General features: G+C 37.4%; 1 protein-coding gene across 4 annotated transcripts in view; it reads left to right on the forward strand.

The window, feature by feature from the left end:
• LOC144645086 (uncharacterized) overlaps window positions 1–23,610 on the forward strand; it is a 53,074-nt gene that overhangs the window by 7,832 nt on the left and 21,632 nt on the right. For 3 of the 4 annotated variants that reach the window (XM_078504554.1, XM_078504551.1, XM_078504553.1), the window contains exons 2-19: window positions 3,312–3,435; window positions 11,301–11,395; window positions 11,989–12,090; window positions 12,945–13,043; window positions 13,596–13,703; window positions 13,931–14,029; window positions 14,669–14,770; window positions 15,876–15,977; window positions 16,211–16,318; window positions 16,863–16,961; window positions 17,729–17,830; window positions 18,328–18,429; window positions 18,953–19,051; window positions 19,391–19,489; window positions 19,963–20,064; window positions 21,647–21,748; window positions 21,879–21,977; window positions 23,185–23,313. In XM_078504554.1, coding sequence (XP_078360680.1) covers window positions 3,345–3,435; window positions 11,301–11,395; window positions 11,989–12,090; window positions 12,945–13,043; window positions 13,596–13,703; window positions 13,931–14,029; window positions 14,669–14,770; window positions 15,876–15,977; window positions 16,211–16,318; window positions 16,863–16,961; window positions 17,729–17,830; window positions 18,328–18,429; window positions 18,953–19,051; window positions 19,391–19,489; window positions 19,963–20,064; window positions 21,647–21,748; window positions 21,879–21,977; window positions 23,185–23,313 — 1,839 coding nt within the window. In that variant the 5' untranslated portion in view covers window positions 3,312–3,344. Of the gene's footprint in view, window positions 1–3,143; window positions 3,221–3,311; window positions 3,436–11,300; window positions 11,396–11,988; window positions 12,091–12,944; window positions 13,044–13,595; window positions 13,704–13,930; window positions 14,030–14,668; window positions 14,771–15,875; window positions 15,978–16,210; window positions 16,319–16,862; window positions 16,962–17,728; window positions 17,831–18,327; window positions 18,430–18,952; window positions 19,052–19,390; window positions 19,490–19,962; window positions 20,065–21,646; window positions 21,749–21,878; window positions 21,978–23,184; window positions 23,314–23,610 lie in introns of those variants that run through there. The other variant, XM_078504552.1, reaches the window with a different exon arrangement.

Consider the following 23,610-nt stretch of genomic DNA (forward strand, 5'->3'; position numbering starts at 1 on the left):
TGGAGAATATTACGTAAGTATTGCATAATGGTTAAGCTCGCGAAAGAACGAATTACAGTAGAACTCCAGTAACTCGAACTCGGATAACTCGAACAACCCCGTTAACTCGAACAAACTTCCATTAGCTCTTCTTGTCGTGAAATCAGATTTAAACCCTAAAACGAACACTACAGCAATTTGATTTTAATTCGAGAGCAACGAACAAATTACGAATCTGACAGTCATTTTCCACTCTTATCATAGGAACGTATGGATAACTCGAAACCCCGCTAACTCGAACTGTTTTTTCGTTTCCCTTCAGAGTTTGAGTTTGGATATTTGGGTTTTATTAATTATTTCAACCTGAGAGTGCATAACTTTTACCAAGCTTGTCACAGATGTTTGAAACATGTTTAACGACCTGAAGTGGTTATATTAATTAGAAATAATGAGTATTCGTGAATAATAGGGTGGACAATTTTAAAACTGTCGTGGCTTAAGTATTCAGTTTAATTCCTAATACAGATCCAGCTTGAATAGGGACCCCCGTTTTATAAGAACCTATTTAGCCTAAAATTTAAAAACTTAAAATATTTTACTTCTGGGAACACATGTTTGGACAAGGCTTTACTGTACATGTATACGACGTCATGTTCTGAATGATTAGTGTTTCATTTTTACATAAACACCTGTGTTGTATGCAAATTTTATACAAATAATAGGCCGACTATCACTAAAAGTTCTATTAGCAACAGTGTAATTTTTTCCTCAGGAAATAAGAACCTATTAAGAACTTACATAGCCTAAATTTTTGTTAACCGGCTACCATTTATGTAAAAACCTGTTTAGGCTAATCTGGAAAGACTAGGTTCTTGCTCGCGGGTTTTTACTGTATCCGAAACGTGTCTGAAATTTAAAAGTGTGTTTTTATTATTTTGTATCAAATTTTAAATTTTGCACATATAAGACATTTCGATCGGTAACTGATATCAGCAGTAAGATGGTAATTAACGCAAAACCGATTGCAGTTACGTTTAACCGGAAAAGAAACCCGAAATGTGTGAGCACACTTGGGCGGGTGAGGTTTCTTCGACATTTTTTTCGTTCTTTGGGAATGTTTTCGTTTTTCCTTAGCAAAACTTGATGGTACAAATAAAGCTGATGTACAATATTTTGTTTTGAAAAGGGACGCTTGTAGTCAAGGAAGCTTTTGTCAAGCCAGGAAAATTACGTGCGATAACCTGTCACGTTTTCAGTGCAATTGGCTTGGGCAAACAGTCCAACTTAACTTATCATGATATAACGAACCTCCGTGCCAAGTTGCTCGTTAAGCTTCGGAAGCATGTGTATTTATGAGCTTAAAGGAGCACGTTTCGGTTTGTTTTTGTGTATTTAGGGCTGCTGGTAGTTTAAAACGGGTACAAAATATAAACGTCATAATATGAACGTCATATATGCGTCAGAAGCCTAGAGGGCCTGCAGGTGGTCATTAAGTGCCAGATATACTCGGGGGGGGGGGGGGGGGGGGCAGCCCTAAGACGTTATTTAGTATCGATGTTACAATCAATATCCAGACAATTCTGAGCATTTTCCTTTTTTAAAAAAAAATATGTGATATGTTGCAGTTTTAGTTTTGGAAATTTGCAGGTTGCAAGAGTTTTCCGATCCCGACATATTGAAATTTTACTGTTGTTTCGAGATAGTCGGTTTATTCTCCCCACCCCTCCCCTGTATCATGTGTTTTCGACAAATCGCCAGTTAGCGCGGATGGAGTCAGTTTGAACGTTCAAAGTTGGCACTTTTATAACTATGAAAGTATAATCGAAACGACGGACAGCATTAGTTTTAATATTTCTCCTAAAGTTTTTTTTTAAGAAAACGTTAATCATACGATGACATGGGATGACGATGACTAGCTTTGCAAACTTAGTTTCACATTACACTAGAAATATAAATATAAACAGTACAGTATATTCTTCCTTCACCATTGAATGTCTGTTTGTACAGAGAAATTCAATACTTGCTACAGTGGCGTGCGTAAATTCAGTTGCGTTCCATTTATTTCCACTGTCGCGAGTCAGGGGCTAGATATCGAGTCAAAGATTTAACTTGCCGGTGAAATTACGTGCGAGAGTCGATATAATTGGTTCAAACTCCAAAAAGAAAAGAAAAGAAATTTCAGTAAGCAATGCATACCACCACAAACGAAAGTAGTTGGGAAGTTTTTGAAAACGCTATATCGATTACAATAACTTTTAAAATATATCTTAACTTAAGCTACAAATGAGATGTTTGAGAGCCCATTTAGTTTCTCTCCCATATTGCATTATCAATGTTAAAGTTTTTCTGAACAGAACGGTAAACAGTATGATGTGAATCATAACACTTTTCGTGATGTACCATAACATTGAATACCGTAACACTCCATCTTTCTGTTGGGTTCTCATCTCTTAACTAACTTAACAAAGATAAAAGGCTGGAGACTGACTTGAAAACCATTAATTAAGTTATTTCTGTCCAAAAGTTCAAATAGTTGCATAACATGTACGTTCTTTTATGATTTCTTTAATTATTCATGTAAATGCAAAGAGGGAGGAAATTAAAGTTATTGTTGTTGTATTCTTGGTATTGGGAGGAGTAAAGTAAGAAACCTTCCTAACACTTTTGTCTGGGGTTGTAGCGATTTTAAAAATCGTTATTGATAGAAACGTTTAAACTTTGCGACAGATAGAATGAGTTGAAACGTGCATTGAGTACTAATGAGACAAGAACTTCCTGTGTTTCCTTTTCAAACATGTAATAATTACAAGTTGTTTGGCTGGTGACCAAACTGGTTTTTAACAGATTCGTTCAAATCCTCAAACCAGCAGGAAAAAAAAAAAACAGGAAAAAACGAACAAAAACAAAGTTGTAATGAGAGGCAAAATAAATTCTTCACGTGCAGAAAAATGGCGAATTTCACACATTCTTAAATACCTAGACTGTTATTTAGATTTGTCAAGCACTTATGAAATAGTTAAGTAGGGCCGTCAGTGTAAAAGAAAGTTAATCGTTAAGATTGCTGTCAACGGAAGAGTGATGGAAGACTGTTTTATCCTCACGTGATTATGAATGTGAGATAATATTGCGAGAAACTGGTACCGAGGAAACCATCAAGCTAACCTCCCCACGCTCATTGCGTAACTTAGTTATGGTTACATGCTAACCACACGATAGAGAGATCTGCAGAATGCAATCTCCTGTAAGTTTCTTATTCGACAAGAATCTCATATATTAAGTGGTTAAATCTAAAGTTTTGCAGTATTCCTAATGAATGCAACTTCTTTTCACAGAGAGATTCGAATGATTCTGCGCTAGCATCAAAGATGTTTCAAGCGATCAACGACGGAGACGTCGACGCGCTTAAGGAAATTCTAACGGAACAGGGACCCCAACTTAACAACATCAAAACGGCAAGTATAAAACTTTTTGGTGTCTAAGGATGTTCGTTCTGTTCGGTAGCGAAGCATATCGCTTGTCAAAAAAGACGTACATTTACTTAGTTTGTTTAATTCGCCTTTGGCACGCTGTGTCCAGTGAAAACTTTGTTCTTATTTTAAGCGCTTGACCTTCTACGGGAGGTAAATCAGTAATTTTATCAGACCTCCAAGGCAAAATATAAGGGAGATATTGCACTACAGTGTTCGCTTTTACCTTGAAAATAAGAAAAATTCCCACAAAGTAAACAAATGAAAGTCGTGTTCGAGAGACAGTAATTACATTTCGCTCTTCAGAGTTTTTGTTTTTTTCTTTTAATCTCTAAAGGTTGACTCATCGATATAACAGGTGTTTCATTTTACAAAATACCCGTTGTACATCAAATTTAAAAAACCTGCACTCTTGCGAAAGTGTGTTCTAAAAAATATATTTATACAGGACATTGAAAACTTATTTTTAGTCTTACGCATCTTAGAAACTATTGTTTATTTTTACATGACAAGGTGTTTTCACAGTATTTTGACGTAAGACTAGTAAAGTTTATTTGCAAAGGAATTTTTTCGCTCACTTAAATCGACCTTGCCGAAAGATTCAGTTTAACGAAATAGATATTTTTTTGTTTGGATTCTAATATTACTTTTTTGTGATTTTTTTTGTCCTAGCAAAACCTTTTGCACTCAGTATTCGTCGGTGTGTCTTTATCTGTCTTAAATTTGTTATTTACCATCCGATATTTAGCGCCAATTTTTCATGTTTCGCGAGAAAGCACTTATTTTGTGTTTTGAATCGGCCATAGCAACAATATCGGCTGTTAATTAAGCTTCGTGAATTTTCTGTAACGAAAACGAAAGCGATCCCTTTTCTCGATGACTCATTTTCGCAGTTAAAACACAAAATGTTTATTTGCTCCTTAATTAATTTAACTCAGCAAGCTTAGATGCTTAGTTCTAATTTTCTATTTTTACAAGTCTGCCACAATAGTTATCTCCCATAACCCGTTAAAGTGTCTTAAAACACCGTAATTTAACCAGCTAACATTGATAACTGTAACAGATTTTGGCATTTCACCTAAAAAATATACTTTTAAGATCGGTGAGTTCTTTGCGTGTGGGTTTTTAAACAGGTCTTGTGACAACAAAGCGCTCATGGAAGTCTGCTCATAAAAATTTAATTTTCTCCACTTCGACTTTAGTGCTATGCATCTCATTGTTTCGTCTTTGCGCAAAGTAGTCCGGGAAATTTTCAGTGAATTTTCACTTTTTTATTCGCTTCTTCAACCGAATTTTTTTCCTTTCCGCTTTCATAATTTCTATTATGTTCACAATCATGTTTTACATGGACTCATTTCAATTCCAGTTAGTGTTTATGTCGCGTTTCCTATTCATTTTCATGACCAACATCGGCGAAAACAAACTACTAGCTGTAGCTGTCGTAATTTTAATTAGAAATGTATACATCTCTTACTGACTGATGATGAATGGTTTTGTTAGCACTTATTCCTCAATAAGTTATTAACGGAAAACTAATCATTAATTTCGCACATTGATGCATGCGACGCCACATTTGAATGACATTCAGCCTTATGAACGAGCTTTTCAGTTCAGCCCAAGATCGAAATACACATTCGTCTGATCAACTCATACATTTCTTTAATAATAACTCTAAGAATTTAGATATTATTCAAGACAAAGTCCTATAGTTGATGGTTATTTTTATCACATATCTGCTTGAAAATGTATCGAAATTGTAAAGAGAAACTTGATTCTGATCAATCTTCAAATTGGGGCTCAGACTGGTGTTTCTATGAATTTAGGCAGAGACGCTAAGCGAGTCGAGTTCACCTGTCTCATGTTAGATTCTTTAACAAAAGAATTCTAAAAAATAACATTTGTAACTGTTTCCGGAATTTTTCTGGGGTTAAAATATTTTAAAATCGGCGTTTCGACCAGTTTTACTGGTCTTCTTCAGGTTGTTTTAAAATGTTATCAATATGGCGGATCATTTAGTTGTTATTTTAACCTCAGAGGAACAACTAAACGATCCGTGATATTGATAACATCTTAAAACAACCTGAAGAAGACCAGAAAAACTGGTCGAGTCGTCGATTTTAAAATATTTTAACCTCGAAAAAATCCCGGAAATAGTTACAAATTTTAATTTTACAAAGACAAGAGGTAAAAGTTTAAGGAATACGAAAAGAAGTTCTTGTTAAAACAAACTTAATAAAGATCCGTTAAATGTCTGAACGTAAAATTTTCACCTTCTTTTGTTGAAAATAAAAACTATTGGGTGTAGTTAACGCTTCGGGGCATTTCGCTGAAATGCTTTTTATACGCAGACAATGAAGTCAATTTGTTTCACAGCGTCTTCATTTTAACTTCCTTTTTTCAAATTAAGTTTTATTTAGTTCTAATGTAAGTGAAACTCACTTTACACGAAAAAAAAGCTTCAAAGAACACAACTTGTATTGAAAATTGATTGTACACAAAATTGTGAGGAGGTTTCCCAGTATGTACTGTTTTAGCTAAATTAAACTTCACAGGCGAGGCGCTTAATCCCGAGATAGATACGAATAATGACACGCCAAGTACAAAACACTAAAAGCAGAAGACATAAAGCAAAGCGGAAAGTTTTATTTCCCGCATGCTGATTCAGAAAAGAATTATTTACAAACACGTGCATATAGCATGGTTTCGAAGTAATTCGGTTAAATTTTTGACTGACTTGTCGCGCATTGCGAGTTAGGCGGACGCCTTGGAGGCGGATCGGTGGAAAAGTTTGTTCAGAAAGTTGTTAATTGCAAGATTGTTGCTATTAGAAATGTAAAACGTCCGTTATATATTTTGATGTTTGCACACACATTTAAAGCACCTGGTTATGTTAGATTAAATTAACGACTTTTCATTTTCTGTCACGCGTTTCTAGCGTTTCGTTAAAGAACACCTTTAATTTTCGATATTGTTTTTCTGCATAAATGAAGTTTTTTAACTTGAATTACAATGGTCAACATTTCCACGTCATCAAAGTTTCTGTTACATATTTTCGTCATCTTGTTATCTTCAAAACAATTTTTTCATACGATGTTGTTTCTCCGCATGATTACAATGATTACAGTTCTAACTCTAAATTGTTTATATATGAGATCATCTCCGTATTTTTCAGACGAGAAACTATTTAACTATATCGTAAAATCGTGTTCATCAGCCCGCTGGTCTTCGTACACTAGCGGTTCTGGGTGTGTTTTTCTTAAGGACCTACGTCACGGGGATTTTCAGATTTTTGGTCTATACTGTTCTAAAACATTGTCTTTGAACAACTAAAGGAAGATATAGCTTTAATTTGCGGATAGAAATCAACCTACAGCTATAAATATCGATTTTTTTGAAGACGCGTGAAAACAACTTAATAAACCCTTAATTTTTCAAGTTGTAATCCATTTCTATCCCTAGGTATCCGCTTGTAAACAATGCCAGAGCTCTAAAATAGCAATTTTTAATAAAAATGAACCATTATTTTTAGGTTTCCTGCGACACAAATACAAATTTTGGCTGTTCAAAAATATGAAAAAATCCACGACAAAGCCCCTTTTACACATTTAATAATGCAGGGAGTTTATCCTTGGGGACTTGTAAGAAGTAAGTACGTCCAAACCAGAGTCAACTTACACGCAGAAATATGTAGAAAAAACTTCAATTACTGGCCGTTAGGTTTGACAAAACAACATCGATAATTTCAGTGAAAAAATTGGGACGAAAAGTAATTTCTAGTATAACACAAACCCAACTGATACATATCAAAACAGGAGAATAAAATTCATTATTATTCCACTATTGCGCCACTTTACCAAATTAGGGCAAAATAACTCGCAAAACATGCTACGTTATTACAGTGTAGAACAAGGCAAAAATACGGACGGACAAACTTACGGAATACGGACCCAAACTTAATGGAAATATTTTTTTTTTTTTTTTTTGAAAATTGCCCTAAAGGCAACCATTAATGGTTTTACATCCTGAAAGCTGTGTCCGTGGCAAATAACCATTTAATGACCATTAGCTCTTCCTAGTAATAAGCTGCACCTCAGTAGCAATAACATATTAATTTCTGCATTAGTTTTGAACTTATATAAACTTTCTCAAAGCTAGTCCGAAAAATTCTATCTTTTTTATATATCGAAATTGCATTTTTTTTATACGGGAATGGCATTTGTTTTTAGATGTATTTTGTGCGGGAATGGAATTCAACCACCAAAATAATATTTGTGACCAGAAAGTGAGACTTAACGACAGAATTTAGGCGAACACGACTCAGCGAGAGCACTTGCGTCAACGAAAAACCACTGTTTTGGTCCTTTCAAAAACATTGTTTCGGACGAATCGTCGAAGAAGACACCAGGAATCGCTCCGAAGAAAAATGGAAAGAAAATGGAACAAATTTCTCTGAATCAAATGCCATTCCCGTACAAAATACATCTAAAAACAAATGCCATTCGCATGTAAAAAATGGATAAAATTCAGTTTTACATTGCGGCGGATTCCTAACCATGAAAATTTAAAAAAAAATGCGCCTAACTTCCAAGTTTAAATGAATGAAGCACGCAAGCAGTGACACGATCCCCGCCTTGCTTGAGCCCACCGAAACAAATGTTTTGTGTCCATGCTGCGCAAACAGGAAAACATTTGTTGCGGCCACAAAATGTTTCGGACAAAAATCAGAAACATTTTTTGTGTCTCAGATACAAATTTTGTTTCCGCGACAAATGTTGCGTGTGCGGGTAAACGGGGAAACATTTGTTTCCGCAACCGATTTATCTGCGACATTTAAGGAGAGGAGAAGAAGCGTGCAAAAACATGCAGGGCTTCAACGGGGGTTTCGAATTCCCATGACCTCCGCGAAACCGTGTGCGATGCTCTACCAACTGAGCTTGTGAAGCCACAGATTTCAGTGAATGAGAAATGTTGTTTTCGGTAATTAGAACACGTTAACAACAGGTTTAACACAACTGGGCACAAGCAACTGAATACTAAAGAACTTTTAGTAATATCAGATCCGGCTAAATCTAAAATTAATCAGGTTTTAGCGCAGAAATCAATCCATTTGTTTCGTTTATATTTTACTATTGATTGTAACCATACAATCAAACTACTATTGATCGTCTTAAGATAAACCATTACTAAAAATATCCGCTGTTTGACAAATTTTTAGTTTTTCCCACTGGGAAATTGAATTTCAAAGTTCGCAAGCTATAGGTAAAATCTCACGTGAAGCTATTTTGTAAAATCGCCTTTTCAGCGTTTGATTGGAAGTCAGTGGAACTTCAAAATTTGTTTTCGATGTTTGGTAGATATTTGAAACAGTAACACAGAAGTTTGCAATAAGATGACAATAATTTTGGTACATAATTTTGTCCAATGACACTGTCACGGGGATTTTATAATGCTTTTCCGTAAAAAGTGCTATATACATCAAATATACCGTAGTACATCAAGATGGAGATTTAAAGAAAATTGTTGTTAAAGCCGGGAAGAAGAAAACCATAATAGTTTTTAGGTGTTTTTCCAGTCCACAAGGACAAACTTGAAAAATTCAGCCTGATTTTTTCAAGTTGAGATCTAAAGTTTCTGATGGCATCCACAATAATCGCTTCAGTTCACTTGCATAGTGATTTTTAACAAAAATGGACCACTATTCTTAGTTTCAATATGTCTTTGGGCTCGTGAGGTTTTGGGGGAAGTACTGGCGGATTCCGTCTTAACTTGTTTTTCTACGATAAAAAGGGTGAGTGATTTAAAAAATAAAAAAAAATTAAAGACGTTGAAAAAAGTATAAAGTTATTTTGTCTAGCATATCCTGAAACGCAATGCAATAGTTTTGTTACACCTATTTTCAGCGTTGCAACAGCGCAATAAAATTATAATTGATTACGGGACGATTGCCAAGAGCAGATGAAGTTCTGAACTAAGAGCGAAACTTTAATCTAACTAATTCCCCCTTCTGTTAAACAAGCGCCATATGACCGAGTTGATTTCACCGATATTGGTTTTCTGTACTAAAATGAATGGCTAATTGAAGTTTCCTGTCATAATAACTGTAGTTAGGCGGCGAATTACTGATTGCTTTATTCACCCTTCAGCAATTTAACTTAACCGATATTTGTTTTCTACGCTAAAATAGTTTGCTAATTGAAGTTTCCTGTAATGTTGAGTATTATTCAGAAATTGGGAAACACTTACAGGCTGAAAGCAGCAGATAATTAATAAAGCCTTGAGGGACGGCTTTTGAAATTAAAAATTCGCCCTAGAAGCAACCATAAATAGTTTTACATCCTGAAAGCTATGTTGGTGACATGTAACCATTTAATAACCATTAGCTCTTCCTCGTAGCAAGCTGTACTTCAGTAACAATAACATAATTTCCGCATTTGTTTTGAACTTATATAAACTTTCTTAAATCTAGTCAGAAGTTTTCTATCTTTCTTTTTAATATTTCGAAATGCAGCGGTTTGATAACTTGTAGATCAGATCTTTCCTATCATTGCAATTTTTAACAAAAAGCAGGCAGTTATGACTCCAATTTATTGTAATTTAAGGCAAGTGAAAAATCACTTCGTAAAAATTTTGTCTTATTTTTGTGGTGTCGATATCATAATTATAAGCTTTGCTCCCTTTGGCCTCCACTCACTTTTTACATATTAGAGAGATTTTAAAAGCATGAAGTTATACGGAAACGGCAACCGCAAGTTCGCTTTTCATTTTGTCACCGGTTTTATCGAATTCAAAATAAACCCCTCTGCAAAATAGGGAAAAAATCGCATATTCACGACAAACACAAACCTACTCATTTCCACATAGAAAAGCCAAACGGCAGACGGCAGAAGTGGAATTTTTGCCGTTCCGGATCCCGGGAAAATTAAACGTAATACTTTATCTCTCTATTATGATTTTGTTTTAGTATTGTTGTTGTAGTTTGTGGTGAGAAGTAAGCCTTACTTTCAGACGACTTCTCTGGTCGCTTACTCCCGAGAAAGTAAGCGACCAGAGAAGACGTCTGAAATACACTGGCTAGTGGAAAATGAAAAAAAAAAGATTGATTAACGATTTCAAGCTACATTTTGCCTTACTCAAAAACTATCTAATAAATTTACAGTGCAATTTCGATTTCTTAAAACCTTGCTTTTTTAAACCTCCCGATAACTCGAACCAAAAGGAGTTTCCCTTCTTTCAGTTGAACACTGTAATTTTACCCCCTGATTTCTCGAACTACCCAATTTTTCGATCTAATTTTCGTTTCCCTTGGAGGTTCGTAAAGCCCGGGTTAAACGAGGACGAGAGTTGATGAGAGTTCAAACTCTCACTCTCGTTTGGCATGGAACTCTCATGCACTCTCATCTGCTCTCGTGCGCTCTCATCGACTTTGAACGTGTTCAAATTTTTCATGAGTCGATGAGAATCTCGTTTGGCCTGAGTTGATGATAGTCGATGAGAGTTGACGTGAACTCTCATGAGAGTCAACTCTCGTCAATTCTCATCCTCGTTTGGCCTGGGCTTAAAATCGAGATTCCACTGTATATGATACTTTGTGTACAGGTAGTATTTTTAAATATGGTGTGCCAATAAAGCTGAAGGCTGCCTTCTACTTTCTTCCGAAGTAATTTTTATTTTTAAAAGCATGTTACTCAAAATGCATTTATTTCTGATAATTTTCAACATAAGCCGATCCGCTAAAAAAATCTGTTTTTTTACAATTTGCCACAATTTTATATAAAAAACGTAGGGTAAATGGTACTATTTGTCAAAATATCTCACCGAAAAGATAATCGTTTTGTTTTCATTTTCTACAGGAAGAAGGCGATTTTGCACTTCATGTAGCAACCTGTATAAAGAACCCAGAAATAGTAAGACTACTCGTGGAAAATGGAGCTGATGTTGACATTCAAAATGTAAGTTGTTATGTCCATGTTGTTATTATCTTTTTGTTTTCTTTATAGCCTGGTTCATAATGGCAACATAACAACATGATGTCGTTATGTCGCCATTCAGTGAGCCACGCTATAGCTAGAGAAAGAAACACAATTTTGTTGAAAGAAGATATCTATCCCTTATAGTCAAACATTTTCTTCTGATCTGAGAAAAAACTTGTTTTACTTTTAGCATATCGTGGGAAGTTGGCCTTGTAGTTTAATTTGTGGACCCGTTTCTCGAAAGCCCCGGAAACTTTTCGCGCCCGCAAAGCCATTTTTAGCTATCTGTATCTTAAAAACGGGGAGGCGTATAGGCCTGAAACTTTGTATGAACGGAATCTCTGTTCATATTAAAAATATCATGGAATAAAACAGCTTTATAATCATTAAGCTTGAGATATTGCCATAGCTTTCCGAGCTTTTCCGGCTGCGAAAACCTTTCGGGACCTTCGAGAAACGGGCCCCTGATCTCCGGGTTCGAGAACTGGCCGCGGCCGTGGTCACTGTGTTGTGTTTTTGGGAAGACACTTTAATCTCACAGGACTAATGACAGTTGTATATTTCTTATATAGAATGAGTGCAAGACTCCTCTGCATATCGCCGTAGCAAACGAAGATGAAACGTTGGTTGATTATCTCACAAGCTGTGACGCTAAATATGATATCCCGGACAATGTAAGTTTCTATATTTTTTGAGTCGTAGCTAGAAACAGGCGAAAAATCGCGGTAAAAACCTTGAATAATTTTTTTTTATGTTCTTGTTATAGACTATGCATTACTAGTAAGTAACTAAATATGAAAGAAGTGTTTCTTTTTCTGCCTAAAAATGGCCGCTGAAATGGCATTTCCGGGCCTTCAAATTTTCGAAATTTGAACCCCTAGTGGCTCGCGCCTGTCGGAACCTCACATTTGCCTCGGTTATCGGAAAAGTCTGGCTACGGGCATGTTTTTTAAGTAAATAAACTGCTGTATAGTAGACGAGTTTTATTTGTATTCTGAAAAGAGAAACGTGAAAAAATAGTTTTCGAAAAATAAAAATTAAAAATTAGACTATCAAATTAGACTATCAATGAAGATTAGTCCTTCGTCTTATTTATGGTTATCTCGTGAGGCCAACGTGTGGCAAGTCCAGTCCTAAATTGAAGTGGTTTACCAAGACAGTATAAACTAAGACTGTAAAACATATAACGTTGGAGTCAACCTGCGATGCCTTGTATATTGACGGTCTCCATTCCTGGGCCGGGATGTTTGAAAGCTGATTAACACTAACTCAGGATTAAAAGTTGATCGAGGGTTCGATTTCTTTTATATAAAAGTGTTTTTGCTGATTATGTTTTGTGGAGTTTGAGATTTGTCGACATCAAAAGTTGAAGACAAAATGTATAAACATAGAACCTCACTGAAGAGTTAAACACGGAAAATTGACCTCAGTTGTTTTGCTGTGCTTCCCGGCCGTTTTGGTTGCACGTTTGGACATTTCAGTTCTATCGATTAAAACAACAACTGTGCAATTCACTTTTTGTCTTTAGGAAGGGGTAACTGCTGCAGAACTGGCGTCACGTTTGGAAAACACAGCCATAAGTGAAAAGCTTCCGCTGATAGTCAAAATACGCGTTCAACCACCTGCAGTAAGTGAGACTGTTCTAACGTAGTTTATGATTGGCTAGAGAAAATACTTTACAACGTTCTCCAGCCAATCAGAGTGGTGCTATTGTCTTTTCAGCCAATCAGGCCACGTGCCACGATCATGATTGACTCACGCAGAGCTGGTCACTGGCTTTTCACTTAAATTCTTTAGTCCGTGCTTTTGATTGGCTCTGATTAAACTTTATTTTTTGTGACAGTCAACAAAAAAAAGATTTAAACCTTTGATGTGTGGCTTTCCTTTTCCTCCAGGGACCAAACTATTTATTCACTATTTGGACTTTTTTCAATTTGTACAAAATATAACTATCACTGATCAACAGTACAGATATATTTATACCCTTCTGATTACATTTTGTTCCGACTTCTTATTTTCAAATTGTGAGTCTAGTCCTTTTCAATCCTGCCTTCCATGCTGCAATATTTCTCTCTTGCCACACTAATGTTTTAAATTGAAGTTTTCTTTTAACGAAAGGCGTTGATTTTACAAAATGACTTGAAACATTCGTTGTAACACACTTGTCTTTTCGCTTTAGAAGACATCCGAGGCTCTTCTTCCTGCGATCAAATCAGGAGACGTGGAGACAGTAAGAGAGCTTCTTGATTCTGGATGTTTGAACAGCGATGTACTGGAAACAAGATTGGTGAGTTTGTTTTCGCTTCTTTTTTTTTCGCTTCCTGTAGAAGTCTCTTTAAGAAGAAGTCGAGGAGGCGAGGAGGCGGCGTGTCATAGGGTTAGGGCTCAACCCCCCCCCCCCCCCCCCCCCCCCCCCTTTCTTTTAAAGGTGGCTATGGTGTTAGCTTGAAGGTTTTAAGACTTTTCAGGAAGACGTATCCCCCTTTTTAATTATTTTTTTCACTTTTCTTGCAGGAAAATGGCGAGACACCCCTTCATATTGCTATAAAATTAAAAAACGTCGAAATTTCAAAAATTTTGGTACAAGGAGGGGCTAAAACTGAAACAAAAAACGTAAGTTTATTTGTATTGTGTCAACGTTGGGTTGGGTTGTTGTGTTGTGTTGTGTTATGCTGTTGTGTTGTGTTGTGCTGTTTTGTTCTGGTTGTGTTGTGTTGTGTTGTGTTGTGTTGTGTTGTGTTGTGTTGTGTTGTGTTGTGTTGTGTTGTGTTGTGTTGTGTTGTGTTGTGTTGTGTTGTGTTGTTCTGGTTGTGTTGTGTTGTGTTGTGTTGTGTTGTGTTGTGTTGTGTTGTGTTGTGTTGTGTTGTGTTGTGTTGTGTTGTGTTGTGTTGTGTTGTGTTGTGTTGTGTTGTTCTGGTTGTGTTGTGTTGTGTTATGCTGTTGTGTTGTGTAGTTGTGTTTGTGTTTTTTTTTTGTTTGTGTTGTCGCTTCATGTTATGAAAACTGGGAGAATTTCGGCGATGTTGGGCAGACTTTACCTTTACCTTCTGGTTCCATTTGCACGGTTAATTCTTTGCTGATCTTGGTACAAAATAAAGTAATCCTAAACGAAGATAAATACAAAGAAGATGAATACAAATTGTTTACAAAGACAATCTTAAGCCAACTCTACCCGTTTTCGGAACAGAGTTTTTGAGCAAGACCGGTAAACAGTTGGTTAAAGTTACTTATATCTTTGTTACTTTTCTGCAGGATGACGGAAACACTGTCCTTCACTTAGCAGCTGAGATAGGAGACATAACTGTGGGCAGGTTCCTGTACAGCGTGAAGGCCAAACCCAATATTTGCAATAACGTACGTTTTGTTTTCATATTTCACATTCTTTAAAGGTTTTTGGGAGCCGATTTATAATAACCAGATTTCATTGTTTCGAGAATTGTCCATATTCACTGTCGAAGGTGAATGTTTTACGATGCACTGTAATGGGTAAATAGCCAATCAAAACGAAAATGAAGTTTTTTCAGCCAAACAGGTTCAAAACCAAATTCGATCTTGAATCGGGTTCACGAAATTTCCCGCGCTTGAAACGGACGTCGACTGCGAGGCTGCGATTTTATTGGGAGTTCTTATTGACCAATGACGATATTTCAGCGAACGCGCAGACTGACTCGGTAGGATTACTTCATATACTTGACTAGTAAGGTGGGATCTAATTTTAGGACAGCCGTTAGGAAACGGCTTTAATGTAGTAAATAATAAAGATGGTAAATTTTAAGCTCGGTAATAAATAACGAAGATGAAGTATTCAACATGACACGAGCATGGGACAAAGAAAAAATTCTGAGTCCCCGACGGGAATCGAACCCATGGCCTCCCAGATACCGGTTGGGCGCTCTAACCAACTGAGCTACGAGAGAGAGACTACGAGAGGCCATGGGTTCGATTCCCGTCGGGGACTCAGAATTTTTTCTTTGCCCCATGCTCGTGTCATGTTGAATACTTCATCTTCGGCTTTAATGTAGATTGAAAACCAGTCGTATCTTTTGCGATCGCGCACGGTCTTCGAACGAAAAATTGGAGCTAGTGTCAAGAAGGAAAAGAGACTGAGGAGAGACTGTAAAGTGCGTGACGGTCCACGCTTTCGCCGTTTCGGGCCTTTCGAGAAAAGATTTAAGGGAAAAAGGGCTGTCTTACAGTCTAGCTTTACAGTATTTTCATGACTACTTTGCAGTCACAATTCACAGTGTATGTAAAACCCCAGCTACTATTATTAGTGATAGATGATAAGAAACTTCACAGCAAACAAGCTTAAACAACTCTACTTTGAACGTTTTATGCTCATGCATGTTATAAGAATAAAATCTAACAACTCAGCTTATTGTTAAGTTTCCCAGAATCCTTAATTAAGCCGCATTAATACCGTTTGTGCAATGTTTAATGCTTTACCTTACGTTGAAAGGATGGAGACACTCCTTTGCACTTGGCATGCCGGAAAAGACATGTGAACATTGTGGAACTTCTGCTAGGGAAATTTGGGGCCAACATCAATATAAAAAACAAGGTACGTATGTGCATTGTCAGGAGTTTATTTTTAAAGAAATATAGAGTTTCACGAAAATCACATAAATTTTAAAGGTGCCGAACAGTGACCGAACATCTTCCAAACTCTTCCGAAGACTTTGCAGGTGGAGGTATATCGTTGAAGCATCGCCCGTTGGATAACCATCTTTAAATTCACGTAAATCCCATTTTTCATGCTGTGAATTCTAATGTGGCTCGATTTTTTTTTGTCAGAATGGCGACACGCCTTTGTTTGTTGCTGCCCGAGTGAGCTGCACACAAGCGATCAAAGACTTGTTAAACTCTTCACAGGCAGATCAGGATGTAAGGACTGGTAGAGCGGTACGCGAAGCATTTTTTAATTCTCTTTTGACATCCTCCGCATTGTGCATGTACCTTAAATCCCCTAATAAGCCATCACGTTTGACGGAGGGATTATTTAACGGCAGTAAGTTATCAGTTTACCTCTTATTTTGTGTACCAATTGCTTTGATTAATTAAGTGTTATCATTTGGAGATTAATGACGATTAATTTTTAGTAAAAGCACTGGCGCATTTACCATTTTTAATTCAGGCTGTCGTTTACAATTTGGGTTGAAAAAGAAAAGGAGATGATGGTTAGAAGAAAGAGGGCTTAATAAAATTCTTGCTTCAAAACGATGGCTTATTAAAAAGCGCGCCTTATTTTTAAGAGGACGCTTAGCAGAGGTTTTTTGGACCATTCATTAGGCGATTTAGCGTGAATTTTATCCGACTTTTTCTGGTCGCTTTCTCCAGGGAAGACATTTGAAATTCAAGCTAGATCCTATTTTAAAAGATTGTTTTCCAATTTCTTCATTGATTCATTTCTTACCCAAGTGACCAGTTAAACGGCTTTATCTCACAGGAAAATGGAGATACGTTACTGCATATTGCAACTCAAAACAAGGATCCAGACCTGGCCAAACTACTGGTACAATGGGGAGCTCCTCCAGATGAACAGAACGTAAGATTTGTTGTATATCAACCATCTATTTTGCAATTAGAATAAAACTGACCGATATCATCTGGTTGTCCTGGTTACCACTGTAAGTGACTCCAGGGGTTAACAATCCTTAGGTTAAAAAAGTGTCCTCAAAATTTCACGGCTTCATTCGCGAAACCAGTTTTCGAGGGGAATAAGGAAACTTTGAAAGCAGTTTTTAGGCCTAGGGCTTACATTAGTCTACAGAACGAACAGTGATCCAGTATTATTCTATAAGTGTTTTAATGCTGTAAGGTTTTTATCTACAGTCAATTCCCTAAGTACATTTGTCGGCCCCGCGCTTCTTTCAAATTCCATTACTCCATTGGTCGGCTTTCTTTGTTTTGGTAGTTTTCATTGGTCCAGAGCACGCAAACAACACGTGAAACGCACGCGTTTCTCCATACAAGGGTATTATTTTGCTAATTGGGTATTGTCGAGTGATAGTCAGTTCTGACAGAGGTGCAACACGTGACTACATTTGACCAATAGAAAAGAAAGAAAAATGTTGTAATGGACTTTGACATGGATTTATTTCAATTTTAATTAATAAAGCGTCACGCCGCATATTTTGACCAACATGCAAAAGCAAAAATATTTAATAGATGCCACTGATTATCTTACAGTTGATTCCACTGGCTATTGAGACCAATCCTGAATGCCTTGCATCGTTTGAGTACTGTCTATAACATTTTGTACAATTTCGTTTTCTCTTAATTTCATGTTTTAATGTATTTTTGGTTTTTTAGAATGAAGGTAGAACCCCATTACATCTAGCGGCACACAAAGGCGATGAAGATATGGTGAAATATCTGCATACTCTGAAAGTGAATCCCAACATAGTTGACAACGTAAGAAATATACACATTTATTAGTGGCGGGTCCAGACGAGCTCAAAAGAGGCGCTAAAGGTGCGGTGGGGAGCCGAGTGATGTGATTTTCTCGCTTAAAAATCTGAGGCCAGATTCGATAGATACATCTTGTGATGAAAAGCGCGCGCGGTGAAGGGGGAGGGGGAATCTGTCGAATTAACTGGGTACCTCCTCTAGATCTGCCACTGTTAGAGGTAGCTTAATGCTATTAGGTCTGGGTAAAAAGAATGACTACCGATCACTCGGACTGATTGCTTGGCGCTTTGTACGAGCTTCTTGGAACAATGTCCGAGCTCAACTAACTGCAAAACCAAAGCATAGTTTGCTTTATTTTTAGCAATGAAACAAAGTTATAGGGGCTAGTCGCATTTTTGGCTTATTATTACCAATGCTTTGTGATTGACTTGGCGCTATTATTTTCGTTTAAGACTTAAGTTGTGAGAATCACTACAAAATCTAGTTTTTTCCTTCTTTAGGATGACATGACGCCTCTTCATTTAGCAGCCAGCGTTGGACATCACAACATCGTAGCATTTTTTCTGGACAAATTCAAAGTGGATTTATTTTCTAGAAGCAGGGTAAAATGTTTCTTTCACCATAAGTGCTGTAAAGTTTACCTGGTCGCATTGTTCTCGATGAAGGGCAAAACTGGTTTTTTGTTGCCTTTTCATTCTGTCTAGCTAATTTATAGAAGGTTAAGAAGACAAACTCGCCTTGATATGAGAAACAAATGAACCTGAAGAACTTGTCATATTTTATGGCATGACTGCACGTTATCACGTTAATACAAAAAAGGAACTCCCGATTCAAAACTAAAGAAGAGCTCTCCTGTCAAATTATTTTGCCCCATGCCTCAAAATACATTGCACATGTCCATTCACCAGCATAGAAGAGAAGATATTGAAATTCGATCCAGACAACATGCAAGTGCATGCAATTCTTTTGACTTCTAAGTCGAAATATCTCACAAGGCAACTTCGCTACTGTTTAAGAAAGATTTAGTATCATTTTCTAAGAAAAGAGCGGTCAAACCACAGTGTTTGGAACAAGTTGTATTCTGCTTGAGTTCTTCGGTCAAATTACTCTATATTTCTGTTTTAGGATGGTAGTACCCTTCTTCACCAAACGTGCGCTGCGGGCCAGCTGGAGGCCTCCAATGCTCTGATAAAGAAAGGCGTGCTTATACACATGCCTAACAAGGTAACGCATCTCGCTTCGTTGATATATCTTTTACACAGAGAGAATTTTAAAGAGTAACCTACTGGATTCAATTTCAAGGCTTAGCATAGTCATACAAGTCATTGTTTACGCCTTCCTCAAATTCAGTAGTCGCGAATACAGCCGCCTCTCATTCGCTCCCGCTACTACGTGTGAAACGCGAGTGTTTCGCACGTAGTAGCGAGAGCGAATGAGAGGCCGCTGTGTTGACAGGCAACAAAGTCAGACAACAAAGCGTATTCCTTGTGTTATGTAATTTTTTAGCTATTCCTACAGACAATATAAAGTGTTTTACTTTTTGCTGCATTCTTGATATTTCAGACTGGGGCATTGTGTATTCACGAAGCGGCAAAAAGAGGTCACGTAGGATTAGTAAAAATGTTGCTGGAGAAAGGAGTTCCTGTGAATATCAAAAACAAGGTAAACGCAAATTCGGATTAATAAGCTAAAAGGAAAAAGCCAAACAACGAGCAACAAGAAAGCACTCGGATACTTGACACTTAAAAAACATATCTTTTTACTTCTTACTTTGATAACATTCGCAACTTCCCGCAATAAACCGAGTTGTCAGGTGTTTTTTTGTTTTGTTTTTTGTTTTTGTTTTTTCCTCGGGCTGTAAACGTGTCGTGAAATACACTGTTTGTGTAAGGGTAAAAGACTCGAATCGGATGTCAAATAGTTTCTGAAAAATTGATATCAGTTTAAATTTATGAATTTAAAAAACCTGTCAAAGTCGAGAAGTGAACGCGTCTTGGTTTTCGTAGGACCATTTGAAAGGGCTGTGGACACTAATTTATTCTGGTACTTCGCGCTGTAATAAGACCATAAATTAGAAATTACTTAATCTTCACGACGTTCATTTCTGAATCTTCACTCTCGATTTTACGTCACAGAAACATTACACCCCTCTTCATTTGGCTGCTCTCAGCAAGAAGCATCTCGCTGCACAGCTACTGATAGGACACGGTGCTGATGTCACAGTTATTGGTGGTTTGGTAAGGCGGGATCTCTTTTCTTTCTTCCTTTCTTTTTTTCTTTCTTTCTTTCTTTCTTTCCTTCCTTCCTTCCTTCCTTCCTTCCTTCCTTCCTTCCTTCCTTCCTTCCTTTCTTTCTTTCTTTCTTTCCTTCTTAATTTCTTTCTTTCTTTCTTTTTCTTTTCTCTTTTTTGCAAGTCGAATGCGCATTGGTCAAAATCGTGCATTCTGATTGGGTAGAACACTTTGAGGCATGGTTACTAAGTTTGCTATTCAAAGTAAAGATGGCGGCCGATTTGAACGAAACTTCTATTTCAAATTTCTATAAAGCAATAATTATTGTTCCGAGTTCGGGATAAAGCTTTGTACACGCAGGAAATGGCTTAGAGGGCATTAAAAAAATTGCAAAGAGAGGTTTTCAGAGCTCTAGCTACAGTTATGGGAAATTACATTAACCATGAGCCACTCGCTTCAAGAAAACGATTCCTGCTCGCATTGTCAGCAACGATCAAACCAAGGTATTTGATAAATTTAGGGCCTGTTTACATGATTCCGGAATGACTTTCATTCCGGAACGAGTTTCGTTCCGGAATGAAGTTCGTTCTGCATTCACATGACAGAGTCGACCGGTTCAACCAAAGGCATTTTCACGTGCGCGGTTTTCGCGCGAGATCAAAACAAGGTGGCGCATGTTTCGCGCGAGATCAAAACAACATGGCGCATGTTTCGCGCAAACATGTTTTTGTGCCCATTAATGGCCGTATCTGCGATTTTAACGAGTAATTTGACCATTAAGCTACTTCTTTGGCCTAAACAGTAAATGCTATTACGTTTTTTCGTTTTGAATTCAAACTGTGGAGTCCGTATGCGGTTTCATGAGTTGCGATTTCCGGAATGACTTTCATTCCGGAACGAGTTCATTCCATCCCCATACATTTCTCTGTATCTGTTTACATGATACCGAGACGAAAGTCAAGCCATTCCGGAATGAGTTCGTTCCGGTTTTCATTCCGGAATGAAAGTTTCGTTCTGGAATGACATTTCATTCTGGTATCATGTAAACACAGAACAAATTTCGTTCCGAGATGAAATCGCAACTCATGAAACCGCATACGGACTCCACAGTTTGAATTCAAAGCGAACAAACGTAATAGCATTTACTGATTAGCCCAAAGAAGCAGCTCTATGGTCAAATCGCAGATACGGCCATTAATTGGCACAAAAACATGTTTGCGCGAAACATGCGCCATGTTGTTTTGATCTCGCGCGAAACATGCGCCACCTTGTTTTGATCTCGCGCGAAAACCGCGCACGTGAAAATGCCTTTGGTTGAACCGGTCGACTCTGCAATGTGAATGCAGAACGAACTTCATTCCGGGACGAGTTTCGTTCCGGAATGAAAGTCATGTCTTCGTAGGTAGTGAAAAAAGAATGACAGGGGTCTCTCTTCTCGTAGCCTGCAGAACAGGCAGTAGCACTAAGCAGTAACAAACGTCAGATATGTATCGACATGATGTTGTATCTAAGCTTATATCACCAGAAAGCAAGCATTGTGGCAAAATTGAAACTAACATTTGAAGATCGTTTCACATTCAAATCCCAGGCGAAAGAAACCCCATTGCACATGGCTTCAAAGGTTAAAGGAGGAGAAAAAGTTGTGGATGTTTTGATCAAAAGTGGAGCTGATCCTGACACTACAAAGGAGGTATGACACTACATTGTATTTGAATATTAATGCTTCCACATGAATATATTATACACGACTCACAAACAGATAACTGACCATGGAAACTTGCAAATTTATAAAAACAAATATTGTTTTATTATTTCAATAGAATGGTGAAAGAGCTCTTCATTTAGCTGCTAGATGTGGAAATTTAGAAGTTGTAAAACTCCTTTTGCGAGAAGATGCTGAAGTTGCTCGCAGATGCAAGGTATTGTTTGAATGAACTGCCATTTTTTACACTTGAATAAATGAAGTTATTGATTGATTGATTTGTTTTTGAAAGAACAATGAAACCAACTGAACTAAACATTTTTTATTTTCCCTGTTACTTTCTGTGAGCATGAGGCCGGAGGGTACATGCATGTTTTTACATTATACAGTCAACTCTCTCTTAAACGGACACCTCTATAAGACGGACACCTCCATAAGACCGACACCTGGTGATGGTCCCTGCCATTTTTAAGTCATTTTACTGTAACCAAACTCCCTATAAGACGGACACCTCTCTAAGACGGACAATCATGTTTTATTAGTGAAAATACTTCCAAACTTCGTATTGACCTAAAGCAAAGTTAGTCAGCGCCCTAAGGATACGTGTGTATAACGCTTTAACGGGTTACTTCTCTGCTAAGGTGTATGGATACTAAAGAGGTCGTTTTCTACTTACAGTATTACTGCTTGTAGAAGCTCTCAATTTTTGCTTTAACAAGCAAATACGGTCCTTTTATTATTTTTGTCTTGTTGCAGTTAGCAAAGGTTTGTTGCATTATGCAAAGGCTAATAGCTTTATTATCTTAGAATTACTGGTGTCATGTTACCTCGACTCACTACAGAGCGGACACCTCTCTAAGATGGCATATACTAAAACCCGAAACAACAAAACGAAACCACTGAAACGAAACGACCGAAACCACCGAAACGAGGGAAACGAAACCGCCGAAACAACCGAAACAGCCAAAACGAGCGAAACGAAACAAAATTACCGAAACAAGCACAACTTCAAGAATTCCGTCACTTACCGTACTATACACCCCGTTTAGCCTACTTTACACTCCGATTAGCCTACTAAAAACCCCGGTTAGCCTACTATACACTCTGGTTAGCCTACTACACACTCGGGTTAGCCTACGTTTCACTTAAGTTTGCCCACTATGCACTCTGGTTAGCCTGTTTACGGTTAGCTCTCAATAATTGTAATGGGTTTTGCTTGTTTCGGTGATTTCGTCTCGTTTCGCTCGTTTTGGCCGTTTCGGTGGTTTCGTTTTGGTCGTTTCGGTCCTTTCGTTTCGGTGGTTTCGTTTCGTTGTTTCGGGTTTTAGTACATGCCCTCTAAGATGGACAGCTGCGACCGGTCCCAAAGGTGTCCGTCTTAGAGAGAGTTGACTGTAATTCTAAATCGTGTTCTTTTCTTGCAGTCAGGGGACACTCCGCTTCATTTTGCCTGTCAAAATGGACACTACCAGATAGTTGAAGCCCTTGTAAAGAAGGTTTTTCAAGTCAAGTCATACTTGCTTGCTCGTCTAATTGTTAACATACCCAACAATGTGAGTTTTCTTGTCATTATTTTTCAAGTGTAAAAAAGTAGATGAGTGGTTTAAATAAAAATGTAAAGTGGTGATTGCAAATCTATTAATCATCTGATTGTAGAAAGACAGCTTAAGGTCATTGCCCCGAAATAAAACTGAACATAGATTTTTAACCAAACTTCGCCTACTGGTTCATAATTACTTCAAGGGAACTTAAATTTTGAAATAAAAAAGGGGGGTCACCAGATTCGTTTAGGAGCAGGACGACCATGTATATTCCATATAATTCCTTTATAATTCCTCTGCGAGTACACA

This window comes from Oculina patagonica, chromosome 3, assembly GCF_052425735.1.
Source record: "Oculina patagonica isolate OP01 chromosome 3, crgOcupat, whole genome shotgun sequence".
In the NCBI taxonomy this organism is placed as follows: Eukaryota; Metazoa; Cnidaria; class Anthozoa; order Scleractinia; family Oculinidae; genus Oculina; species Oculina patagonica.